A 12,926-nucleotide genomic window follows, 5' to 3' on the forward strand; every position below is an offset into this window, starting at 1 on the left:
GACGCAATAAAACCTGGAGTATGCTGTCATCTAAGCCCAAACATCAACGATTTACCACCTTTATCACCTGAATAAATGTTAGCACTTCTGAAACTGTTTCCCACGTCAATTCATGACCAAATTCAGTTCCCTCCATCACTTACAATAATAATAATAATTTCCTTTTCCTTCAGACAAAAGCCTGCAAATGAAAGTGCAAAGCAGCCTTGTGCTCTGCCATGTAGTGCGCTCACTTTCAGACACGGACCAGCTCAACAGCAGGAACACAGCAGCGTGACGTCGCCTGTATTGTTTCCACTTCCTCTAGGTCACATACACAATCCAAACACATGTTGCATTATATGGAAAGAACAGCTTCTTTATTTCTTGCAGTTATAATTGGAACAGACTCATAACACATTCACAGTGAATACAAAAAAATAGTCACGAGCACATTCTGTCGGACTCTTTCTAAATATTGCAAGAAAATAAGGAGGGACGTGGGTAAACGGGAGGAAGGCAGGTTCAGAATAAATATCACCTCACTGATTTACAATTCATTAAATGTCCTGCAATATACTTCACACGAGAAATTAAATAAGGAACTTTCTCAGAAAATATGAGTCCACCTTAACAAACCTGTGTGTGTGTTTGCAGCATTTGGCACATGAAATGTATTTTATAAGAGAAAGTACTGAAAAGCCATGAAACAGACTGGATTTCTAGGAGCAAAAGCGTCGAGTGTTTCAGAGTTATCAGGTTAACTCTGCCGGCTGCGACCCCTCGACTGATGGGCCAGACGTGCCCAGCATCTCTCCTGTTCACGTTCACGAGACTCCTCAAGGTGACTCGCACATACTTGAGGTCAGAGCTCGTGCTGACAGTTCACCTCACAGATTCAGTAAAAGCACTAGCGCTGAGAGTGACGCTGAACTTTAAATCTAGTGAAACGTTCATGTGTAATGTGAGCTTGTGTGCATGTCACAATTTTTAATGGAAATAAATACACTATTTACATACATATATTTACAACAACGGACATATAGAGCGCATCAGCAGCTTTAACTCATCAGCAGTGACAAAATTTACGTGTCCTCTCACCTGTAATCCAAGTTTGTGACTCATCAGGTGTTAGTGGGAAAGATAAATCCACAAAGCTGGACCACGTACGACAGCTCTGAAGACATTTCCAGAATACTGCAAGACTCCATCTGGATGAAAACACATGCTGCACCCTAAAAAGGTCTCATTTACTTCCTATCCAGCTGTCCTCTCATCTCAAACATGTCACTGTATTAAAATAAAAAAAGAAAGTTTCATGTAATATAGATAAACGGAGGATAAAACTTTTAAAATGAGTTTTTTATGACTCATCAGCTCAACTCATTTCCAGCTACTACCCTGATTTAGATGAAGAAACAGAGCATCTTGTGAGCTGCTTTGAACTCATGTTTATCATTGAGCGGACAGAATGCGGTTTCATCCAGATCTGCTCCGTTTGGCATCACTGGAAACCGAATCTCTGTGGGTTTTGACCTGTTGGTCAAACTAAAGGAATCATTAGACGACATCACTTCTGTGTCCCAGCTCGGCGTTTGGCATCATTTTCATGGACTGTGAGAGGATGAATGGAAAAATGATGGCTAGCTTCACATCCTTCCATTGAATAGAAACATTAGCCGCATCCAGGCTAACATGAAATGTTGTAAACAGCTGTGAGCAGTTCTCAACTGTGACTGTGCAAACAAAGAGTGAAGGGCTAGTTTCCATGATGTCATCCTCGACATCCTGTTTACTAACCATGAATAGAGTACACAAAAAACTTGAACTGAAAATGTACTTGCACAGCATTTGCAGCATTTTGCATTTGCATCTTGATCATGAAGCTGTTTCCCAAAGTTAAACAACATGTGCAGCCATGCTGACACCTAATGATGTCGTCACTATGTGCTCATTAACTGCTGATGTCAGTCTACGGATGGTTCACTACAAGAGGCTGACAGGTTTGATTGTAGGTTCATCACACGTTGATGGATGTTGGATCGGTGAGTACAGGAGCTCAGTGTCCGTTGCCGCCCTCAGACAGGATGCGGCTGGGCTCCGTAAACTTAGCGGTGGCTATGTAGAACAGGGCGGGCCCCGGCACGAGGGCCAACAGCGGCAAGTCCTGCTCCAGCTTGTCCAATCGGGAGATAGAGATGATGCCGTACGCGTGGAGCAGCCAGTGGCTGAACAGGACGACCAGACGCTTCTTCTTAGCCACCAGGTTCTTAAAGGACTGTGGTCGTGGAGGGTGAGGGCACACCGGGAGAGAAAAGAGGTTAGAATTAATAACAGTGGGTGATCAGCTTCTCATAAACACACGCTCATGTTCAGTGATACCAGCAGGGGAAGCACACAGTGCAGTGTGTGTGTGTTGTTACCTGTATCTCAGAGGCAGACATGTAAACAGCCAGCGTGACCAGAGACAGGACCAGTATGATGTAAGGAAAGGCATAGTCTGAAACACACAAACAGAGGCTCACAGCTGCACGGCTCAACACGCACAATCAAACACTGTTACTCCAACTGCACGCCAGAAGGAATCGTGGAACAACTCAAACACAGGCAGCAGCTGGATGCGAGGCCTGTGAATACTCACAGAGCAGCCCTCCTCCCACAGCCTGCAGCACAGTGAGGATGGGGAAGAAGTACAGCGCAGCGTAGATGCTCTTGAAGCGGTCGGACTTGCCCAGACCACACGCTATCTTCTTCACCAACAGGGGGCGCAGCAGCATCATCAGCACCAAGCAGAACGCATAGTAGATCAGCACAATGGTGTAGCTGAAGAGGAGACAAACAAGAGAGGGCTCATTCGCAGTTGTGGTTGGAGGGTCATATCTCTGTGCCCAGGGTTTCAAACACCCCTGCTGGCAGTACTTACAGCGGATAGACTGCCTCCTGGGTGCAGTGCAATGTGTTGATGTAGTCTGGACTGGGGTTGTACAGCATGGTGTACCAGTCGGACAGCATCTGGACCCGGCAGGAACGGATACTGAGCATCCCCACCGGCTCTGTGACCAGCAGGGTGACCACGGCTGACACGCTGCACTCCAGCATGGCTGTGATGTGCTGCAGCAGAGCACTGGAGCTGAACGCACAACAACACAAGGTCAAACGAGAGACACACACACAGCGGACTTTCTTTAACACAGATGTTCACACTGAAGTGAAGTGACCACATGGCAACACGTCTCAGATATGAAATATGAAGATAGGACATTTGGCAAATGGTGAAATGCTACATTCACCATGTGAGGCTGCAGGGGCCTTGTGAAAGCAAAGAGAGAGAAACTGTGTGTGTGTGTGTGTGTGTGTGTGTGTGTGTGTGTGTGTGGCCCCACCTCTTCTTTCCAGAGTACCACTCGATGAAGAACCAGTGCAGCACTAGCGGTAACATGGCCATGAAGCCCAGGTAGAGCCAGTCGTAGAGCTCAGGGGACTCTGTGCAGCGTTCACAGACCTTCTGGAGGTTGGTCCGCTCTCCGCGAGGACAGACCTGGCAGGACAGACAAAAACAACTGTGATCAGAGACAGCAAACAGAACCTCACTATACTTCCTCTTTTTCTCTCACCCAAATCTAAACCATTACTACGCATTTCATTGTAAGAACAAGGATTAAAAGTCAAGAAGTCCATGTCCTATGGTTTCTTCTTCAGCTCTGCGTTCACAGGAGACACTTATGGCAATGGTGGAGTATGTAGTCTTGGTGGCCAGTGGGGGTATCCACATCAATGTCTCAGAAAAACCCCTCATGCTTTCAGGAAGAGGCCAATAAAGCCCTATTTGCATACTGCTTTTACAGTCCTGCCCCCACCTGCTCTACATGAATATGTGCGTGCTCACACCCGGCTGAGAGGCTGTGTCGAGAGCAGAGAGGCGTCTTCAGTGTTTGGCAAATATTGGCAAAATAACTGATGACATAAAACACATGAAGAAGTGCACTGACTGCACAGACAGGGGACATCCTCATCAGACGCACTACTTCAGAAAACAGAGCATTATAAGTCCACTGCCTGCACTGCTCCATGTATGCCAGACAGACAGTTAATGAATGGATTATCTTTATTTACACTGTGTTCTTTACAGCAGAGCGTCAAAACACAGTAAAACAGGAAATGCTAATGTAACAGGCCTGTGTCATATGAGGGGAGTGTCGGCTGTGCTCAGCCTCACAATGACAGCCTCAACGATTCTTTTTTTCCTCCATTGACCAGTTACTCAAACTAATGTCAGATGTCCAAATCATGTCATAAAAATAAAATGTGATGTAACTGTAAATGGTGAAATGGTTTTAAACATTAATAGTTATTTGGAGACTGTCGGCTCAAATGCAGAAGAGGCCTACTTCTCCTTTACAGTAATTCAGGACAGTTTACACCCCCCCCCCCCCCCCGAGATGCTGTTTGACAGACAAATATTAATACCTGACTGGCAAAACATGGTAGCTAAATGGACTTTTTACTTTACAAATTACAGATGTGACAAATTTGCATGGGTTTAATATCACAGACAACCTCCACAGTTAATACAGATTACAAGAGGAATACTAGTGCCATGAGAGCAGGGCCTTAGGTTGTCCAGGATTTACGCTCGTTACGTATTCCCCTTTCAGACAAACCGGCCAATATCAGAGCTTCAGGGCTCATACCAAAACTATACACATTTAATGATGTCTTAAAACTAGCAGTCATACAAAAATTAGCAAAGTAAACAGCACTGAGGTCTTGTACCGAGCCCTACATGCAGGATAAGCCTGCTGATTGGCTGATTTTTTTTTTTTTTTTAGCATAGAGACTCCATATAAACACTCACTGGCCACTGACTTTGGTTCACATGCACAATGTGATCCAATCGAACACAAAAGCTCTGCCATGAATTCTACATTTATGAAGCTCATACATCTTTACTGGTGCTGTCAGCTGATAAACCTACTCTGTGTTTATTGATGAGGTCGTCATTGATTGTGTTGTACATTTCACTGAAAGGTGTCTCTAATATTTTGTCCAAACACACACACACACACACACACACACCCTGCAGCAGTCAGACACACTGACGTTTCATACTCACACCACAGTCTCCCTCCACTGAGTCGTTCACCATCATCCTGCCACAGTACAGGCCCGGACACGTTGAGCTCATGGCCACAGCTGCAGGGACACACAGACAGACTGGTGACATGATGGCTGTCTTACAGGTGTGTTTAGTCATTATCGCTGTCAGGGAGTTTCAAAGCATCTTGGATTGGAACGTGACTAACTGACTGATAACGTAAGTGGCTGTTCTCTGGTAATAAATAACCAAACAACAGTGCGGTGGGAGGTGTTTTCACGCTCTTCTCCTCCACCTGCTCCATGCGATCTGTGTTTAAATGCTAATGCAGATACAGCAGCTATTTCAAACTCAGAGCTTTCTGGGAAGAAGCACAGCGTTAACGCTAGCTTGACACAGCCACAAGACAGAAAACTGTAGAGATTTCCACAGCTGGAGGACAATATTAGCTCCAGTGGTCGCTGTTTAAACTCCTGAAAACAGCTGTTTATTTAACTGAATCACTGGGGCTCGTTCATTATAATCAGCGCAGTGGGACGTTGTTAGCTAGTCCAAAGCTAAGCTAGCTGGTAAAACCGCAGTATTATGAGCGACGCGGCGGTCAGACTATCTTAACGAGCTGCTTATCTTCAAATGAAAAGCGACAATGAAAAGCAACTGTAACTTACCCATCGTGGGCCAGCTGGTGATTAAAAACAAGGTTTTCTCGCTTCAGCGCTGCCGTGTTTTCATTTGCTACCGAAACCGGATGCGGAAGGAAACAAGGTAGCACAAACAGGAAGTTTATTCAACGGCTTTATTGAAACAATCATGACGTCAGAGCAGCAGTACAGGGAGTATAGAGCTGAAACTAGAATAAATGAATTAGGCTAATCTAAAAAAAGTAATCGATTCAATGTGTTATTAAACTCCAGTATCCAAAAAAAAAAAAAAACACCGTAGAGACCAAAAAAATATCTCCCACATCAATGAGTCCAAAAGTTATCAACGTAAGTACAAATTAAAGTAAATGATGAATTAACTTGATCTCGTTTTTGCCAAAAGAACAAAGTCAACCAGTCAAAGCGCATAAGGGTCTTCATCCAGTGCAACTTTCTGTGTCACGTGTGTGGACCCCAGTATTATTATTTACAAATCTTGTTGTAATTGTGTTGTTTTAAGAAAAATCAACTAATGAGTGAAAATGAGTGGTGCATCAGTTTGCATGAGTTTGAAACCTTCAAAGCAGACACATTATTATTAATATCAATCCATACTGTTAACATGTCAGAAAAATGAACAGCACAATTTGCTGTTTCTATTAAATGACATTCCTGAGCTAAACAGCAGACTAAAAGGAAGAAGCTGCTGGAGGAACTAAAAAGAAGTGAGGACAGAGAGAAGAGAGACAGAGGAATGGAATCAGCATTGGAAAAAGAGGGAGAGAATGAGAGAAAAATAGAAGAGAAGGAGGACAAAAAACCACAGGACCAAGAGGATGCCATATTAGAATAATGATAAAAAAAAAAGTGATACTGTCAAAGTATGAAGTATCTAAATATTAACTGCGACTGTACAAAGCTATTCAGTGATTAAACTGATTTTACTGATGTTATTCCCGCCTGTCCTTTCAAGTGTTATATGGAATAATATGGAATGAACCTCTGCTTTCAATATCATGCAGTGGTTGCACTGATTAGAGATCAGATCAATGCTACGACAACACATTAGGGTCACATATAATAACAAACCTTATTTGTATAGCTCACACCCTAAATATCTACTGTGAAGCTCAGGATCATAATAAAGTCAGGTTAAGGGCTTCTTATTGATTAGTTTTGTGTAAGTAATCAATACGGAACCACGCTAATCCATTTCCTGCTTAAATCCATCAGAACCCAGCAGATGATGCTTGCTGCTCTTTTCATGGTGCTTAATGGTAAACAAGCTTTAACTGTTATATAGTGCATCGGTTACGGACATTTTCATAAGAGGCCCCTTAGAATCCTTCCATTGAGAAAATGTACGTTTTCATCAAACACAAGCTTATGAGTTATGCTGTCTGCCAATTTGAAAAATAAATAAATAAATAAAAATGAAAATAATAATATTATTATCATTATTATTAACAACAACAACAACAACAACAACAATAATAATAATAATAAAGTCATTATTATTATGGATATGTTACACTGAGGAGTAAGTCCACACAGAACATTTTCAGGCTTTTTATTTTTATTTTAGTTTTGGCAGGAAGTTTGCATTAAACATGAAAATTAGATTAAGTTCGATTTGATTTCATCATAATTTACAAACATGTGGGAAACGAAATTGAAGTTTTCTTAAATAAACTGATTTTAATACTGGCAGCCACAGACTTCCAAAACACGCATGTCATGGTGCTGAAGCTGAATGAAAACACAGATCTACACACCAACCACCAAAACACTGCTGAGCCCATCACTCATGACGGCTTTGCTCTTTTATTCAGAATGAACAGTTCCTGCTGCTTCCTCTCTGACCAAAGCTGCTGGCGGCACACTGCATGCTGATCAAGTCCTCTGGCATGGGAAACCTCTTCTTGACCTGCTTCTCATCAGCTCTGCGTGGCTGTGGAGACCAGCAGGTTCATGTCCAGACAAAGCAGCTCAGCTGTGACCGTCCTGTCCCAGAGTCAGATCTTATTTCTAGAGTCAATCTCAACTGTGTGTCTTGCAAACGCCTTATAATATCATTTTCCAGGAACATGGATGCAAAAATCCATCAGCAGTTGCCATGGCAACTGTGTGAAACGTCACACCAAGCTGTGAGCATGTCCATGTGGAGGGCGTGGTTTCACAGAGGTGGGGGGGGAGGGGGGAGTGTTGGCAGGTACAGAGACCCTGAGACAGACTGGAAAGAGGGGAGAGACATGCGAGTGCGGAATCACGTCCACACCTGGAAGCTTTGAGGCAGCCATCGAGCCTCAGAGCTGTTATTAATGGAGATACGGAAAAGAAGAAGAAGAAGGCTGGTTTTATGTCCGCTGACAGACGTCAACAGGGTGGGAGTCAACGGCTCTCCAGCGATGTTTTGTTCTGTCTCGCTGAGCACAGCTGAGGAGCATCAACACACGGACTGACTTTGTTGTCTTCTCCTCACGAACGAGGCCACAATCCCAGCGCGGACATGAGCGACGCGGGGCCGTGAGCCGCCCGCCGCGAGCGCTCCAAAGCACCGCGAGGAAAAGGCTTTTTCCCCGCCGAGCGGAGCTGAACCTCCGGGACGAGCACAGGGACCGACAGGGAGCCTCTGCCCGGCGGTGTGGAGGCTGCTGGAGACAGGTGCTTAAGAAAATGATCAAAGTTTGAGGTGTCATGAGGAGGACAGGAGATGAAGAACCATGATTCAGTGCCGAATAACGGGCAGCTATGCTAATGTAGCACACATGCTTTAAATCAATGTTTACACCACTGAATGGAAACAAATAGCAAATAAGGAAGAAACAGTGATGTGATGGCCAACAAATATGCAGTTAGATCATGTTTTTTTTTTAAGCTTTTGGGTCTTTCTTTGTGGAAACATTAGGCTGCACCTAAACATCTGTAATTCATCTTATTAACGTTATAACAAATACAAAATAAATACTGCAGATGTGTATTTTTTTCTACACTACAGTATATCTTTATTATAACATAATAATAATATCTGTATTATAATGTGGTAAAATATTACTAAGAATACATTTTGATGTAGTTTAATGAGGAAAAACGAGGAAGCAAAGCTCATATTTGGGCCCAGTATTCAATCAGAATTGCAGGCGTGTATGTAAATGACAGTGTAGGAGAACTCAGATGAAACTGGCTTAATCACACCACAGATGGTTCCATCTATGAAGAACATCTCAACGAACAAACAGTGAAATCCGGTCAGTTCATCTGTCCACATGCACTTTTTATGAGGGGCTGCTGTCCATCAGTCAGTCAGTTTCATGGCGTACAGCAGAGCCAGCAGCTTTATGTGTAATCACTCACAGGGTAACTTACTGTTTTCAGCAGTAAAACATTATCCATCATTCATTTAATAAAATAAGGTCAGGCGTTACACAACATCTTTTCATCTTAAAAACTTTTTGTTTTTCTCGCTGTCATGAACAAACAGAAACACCAGATGATGCACAACCACAGTGCAGTCCAACCAGACTGAAACGTCAGTGTCAGCCCATGAACGCGGATTTGACTTCCCCTTGTCTTCTTTCTGCTGTTGATGGATTTGGAGACAATGAATTTTAAACCCGGAAAACCAACACACACTGACTAATCTGAATGGATGTGTGTGAGGCGAGGGATGAGTTTTGTCCTTCTGTTTCTGTGCTTCGTCGATGGATTCACCTGTTAGCACAGCCCTGCGGGGCGGCGGTGGCAGCAACTACACGGGTGATGCCTCGGGTCCGAGCTTCACCGACCAGCTGGGCACTCCCTCGCCTGTTGTGCCAAGGTGAGTCCCTCTGTCCACCTGCCTTTCCATCGTTCCTTTCTGCTCTGAAATGAAAGCACTGTGCAGAACTTGAAAACCAAATGACATAAGGCACCAAGCTGTCTGTGTGAAAATCTAAAGTAATACCTAATTCATTTCAGAATTCACATATATGATATTAAATTCCTTGTTCATACAAGGGGGTGACATATGAACCTCCACTTCCAGTATTTTATTTTGAAAGAACCTACCCAGTCCTTTCAGACTGGGGACCAAGGTGTGCTTCCACTAATTGGCTTGCAGAAACAAATTTAGACCTTTTTGTTCTGTGGCTATCATAGCCTCTTGAACTCAAACAATATAAAATGAAATTCAGGGTTTTGAAGTGCTGTTGTGTTTTGGTCCTGTGATGGAGTGAAGTGTATGTAACTTAAAGCATGGAGGACAGGAGGAACGGGGAGCAGAGGCTTAATTCTCAAGATGGCAGTCCCTAAATTCTTCTAGAATTCCTCTGAATCACCTTCATATTGATCTCACCTACGACATTAGAATCTGACTTAACCTGTTTTTTAATGTCTGAATCCCTGCCCACATCTATGATTAGTTATTCAGATAGGTCTAGTGTCATTGACCAGCTCTGGCTGGAGAACCGATTGGCCAATCTGAGGTTTGTAGGCAGTATCTTCATCTTCCTACATAAATAGCTAACTACCAAACTACATGAACTACTACCAAACTATGAAAAGTAGTGACAAAAAATGGCCCTAAACATGCCTCCAAATACAGATGGGATGGATTATTACTCTGTGGATTGTTTAAGCTGACTCGCAGGAACAACAACTCAGCAATTGTTATTATTTTCTTCAACCATTTCTTTGATTGATGCATTAGACAGTCACCGCTTCACAGATTATTATGTCAGCTGGATGAATAAATCATTTACCACTGATTTTTTTTTTTTTTTTTGTCTCCTTAGGGTTGTTTCCATAGTGACCAGCCTTGTGACCACCACCACAGAGGTCACAGTGGGAACCGCAGGAAATCTCTCAGCGTTCAGAGACCAAAGAGGGAGCGAGCTCGGTCACATCCATCAGGTGTCGACCCCGTCGGTGCTGAGCGCCGCTGAGAGCAACTCTGTCCTGCAGGGCATCACGGTGGCGGCTCAGGCCCTGGTTCTCCTCTCCATCTTCCTGCTCTCCAGCCTCGGTAACTTGGCAGTCGTCATCGTCATCATCAAACACAGGCAGCTTCGAACGGTGACCAATGCTTTCATCATGTCGCTGTCCTTGTCTGACTTCCTCACAGCTGTTCTGTGTCTGCCGTTCTCCTTCGTCATGCTCTTCAGTAAGGACGGCGTCTGGATGTTCGGGGACCGTTTTTGTGTGGCCAACGGCTTTTTCAACACCTGCTTTGGTATCATCTCCACCCTGACTATGACTTTGATCTCCTTTGACAGATACTACGCCATAGTCAGACAGCCACAGGCTAAAATAGGGCGTCAGAAAGCAACTCAGCTGTTGATAGCTGTGTGGTTAACTGCAGTCATTTTCTCTTTGCCTTGGTATCTGTTAGTCCGAACGCCTACAGAAATCCATAAGCAGGGTTTCTATCACTGTATGTATGTGTTCCACTCTGGGAGCTCACGCATGGGGACAGCTTATAGCATCTGCCTAATTGTTGTGTGTTATTTACTGCCCTTCTCCCTCATGTGCTTTTGTCACTATAACATCTGTAAGACAGTTCGGCTCTCTGAAATCCGAGTCAGGCCGGTGACAACATACGCATACTTGCTGCGATTTTACAGTGAAATGCGAACAGCCACCACAGTTCTGATTATGATTGTTTTCATCATTTTCTGTTGGGGGCCATATTGTTTAATGGGTTTGGTTACAGCAATGGGGGACTACACGTTCAACCCCGCAATGGACACAGTGGCCATCTGGCTAGCCTGGGCAAATGGAGCCATCAACCCTCTGATCTACGCCCTGAGGAACCCAAATATATCCATGTTACTGGGGCGGAGCAGAGAGGAGGGCTATCGGACCAGAAATATTGCCGCGTACCTCTCCAGCCAAACCCAGAACCGTGAGATTCGGCTTAACCAAGCGGAGAGGATCAGGGACCGCTACGTGAGCCGTGTAGGGGTGAACAATAACAGCCGGCTGTCAAGTTCAAGTCCTGGAAAAGGAGGAGGGGGAGGAGAGGTGGCAATGTGGGCCTGCAAAAACCCTGCTGTGGTCTTCTGCAGGGACGCCCAGCCTGACACCGCAAGACTCGCCGACTCTGTCAGCGCTCCAAAGATGAAGACAGCTGACACCAGCCTGTGACATTCTGGAGATATTCCTGACCATCTAATGATTGGTTTCATCTTATCTGTATTTGTTGTTGTGGACCTAGAGACTGCTATCACCAGTTTGTGACATTTTTGGAAATACTGGAGTATTTATGTGTCTTCGCATCACAGGCTTTCAGAAATGTTTATGATTCAAACCGCCACTCGATCAGATTTCATCCAAGAATCACAAGATTCATTTGAGCTACACAGCTGTTGTACAATAGACAGTAAAAGTTCCCTACTGACTTTGGAGGGCACCATGAAGTCCTCAAGGATCCATGGAACCACCTGAATCCCCTCAGTGATTAAACATGGAAGGCGATGCAAAACATTTCTGTTATGATCATATAATAATAAACTTTATTTATATAGCACTTTTCTGAACAATGTTACCAAGTTCTTTACGAAAGGAAATAAAACCAGAAGGCAGTTTCTCAAATGCTTATAAGTTACACCTAATGACTAGACTGTTCTTCCTCAGTGATGAAGGAAAAACTAAATGGATCCATCCACACATCTTTGTAAAAAAAAAAAAAGGTGAGGCTGTAGCTGTAGCTGGCAAGCTAACCACACACAGTAGCCAGCAGGGAACATGGTAACACCACCCAGTTAGAGTAGCTCTTCAAACCACTGTTTCAGCCAGCAGGCTTGTTGAGTTAAAGCAATTTATTCAAGTGACGCATCATCTCATCTGCAAACCGTGTGCTTTTGTGAAGCAGTTTCTAGTCTGGCAGAGCAGGCTTACAATCAGCGGTGCACATAGCTTTTTTTAGTCAGGTACTCAGGGAGATTGAGATGGGGTTTCGTACTCACTGCGTACACAGTGTAGCTATAATAACATGGTGTGCAGACTTGCCACCTTTTGCTGTGACGTCCATCATAGTCCTTGTGCCAGACCTGGACATGTCGTGTATCATTAAATCTGAGGCGGCAACGGTTCAGTGGTCCTACGTTGTTCCCATTTCAGTGAATGGACTGATATATGAAAAACGTGTCAAAACAGTAGGTAAATGTGTTTGATAAGCTGTAATAGATGGTCATATTTACAAAGAACAGTAGCGTAACCTGAATGCAACCCAC

General features: G+C 44.0%; 2 protein-coding genes across 3 annotated transcripts; one reads left to right on the top strand and one right to left on the bottom strand.

Moving 5' to 3' along the window:
• Window positions 1-333: 333 nt before the first annotated feature.
• jkamp (jnk1/mapk8 associated membrane protein) lies at window positions 334-5,833 on the bottom strand. The gene is made up of 7 exons (XM_076748669.1): window positions 5,743-5,833; window positions 5,093-5,172; window positions 3,363-3,517; window positions 2,903-3,109; window positions 2,621-2,802; window positions 2,403-2,479; window positions 334-2,257 (listed from the first exon to the last, which is right to left on the bottom strand). The coding sequence occupies exons 1-7, from the start codon at window positions 5,744-5,746 to the stop codon at window positions 2,039-2,041; spliced, it is 924 nt and encodes a 307-aa protein (XP_076604784.1). The 5' UTR covers window positions 5,747-5,833; the 3' UTR covers window positions 334-2,038.
• A 2,062-nt stretch (window positions 5,834-7,895) lies between these two features.
• On the top strand, window positions 7,896-12,220 carry gpr135 (G protein-coupled receptor 135). Of its 2 annotated transcripts, XM_076747903.1 has the most exons (3): window positions 7,896-8,379; window positions 9,197-9,532; window positions 10,488-12,220. In XM_076747903.1, the coding sequence occupies exons 2-3, from the start codon at window positions 9,417-9,419 to the stop codon at window positions 11,836-11,838; spliced, it is 1,467 nt and encodes a 488-aa protein (XP_076604018.1). In that variant the 5' UTR covers window positions 7,896-8,379; window positions 9,197-9,416; the 3' UTR covers window positions 11,839-12,220. The 2 variants fall into 2 exon arrangements, with proteins under 2 accessions (XP_076604018.1, XP_076604017.1); XM_076747902.1 differs by having other exon boundaries at window positions 7,897-9,532.
• Window positions 12,221-12,926: the final 706 nt, after the last annotated feature.

Source organism: Chaetodon auriga, chromosome 14 (genome assembly GCF_051107435.1).
Source record: "Chaetodon auriga isolate fChaAug3 chromosome 14, fChaAug3.hap1, whole genome shotgun sequence".
Classification (NCBI taxonomy): Eukaryota; Metazoa; Chordata; class Actinopteri; order Chaetodontiformes; family Chaetodontidae; genus Chaetodon; species Chaetodon auriga.

Bases quoted from the DNA above. Each gene is read 5' to 3' on its own strand.
- jkamp (XM_076748669.1), bottom strand. The intron at 3,518-5,092 runs GTGAGTATGAAA...CTGTCCTGCCAG, and splicing joins CAGTGGAGGGAGACTGTGGT to GTCTGTCCTCGCGGAGAGCG. The intron at 3,110-3,362 runs GTGGGGCCACAC...TTGTGCGTTCAG, and splicing joins TGGTACTCTGGAAAGAAGAG to CTCCAGTGCTCTGCTGCAGC.
- gpr135 (XM_076747903.1), top strand. From the start codon at position 9,417: ATGGATTCACCTGTTAGCACAGCCCTGCGGGGCGGCGGTGGCAGCAAC. The intron at 9,533-10,487 runs GTGAGTCCCTCT...TTGTCTCCTTAG, and splicing joins CCCTCGCCTGTTGTGCCAAG to GGTTGTTTCCATAGTGACCA.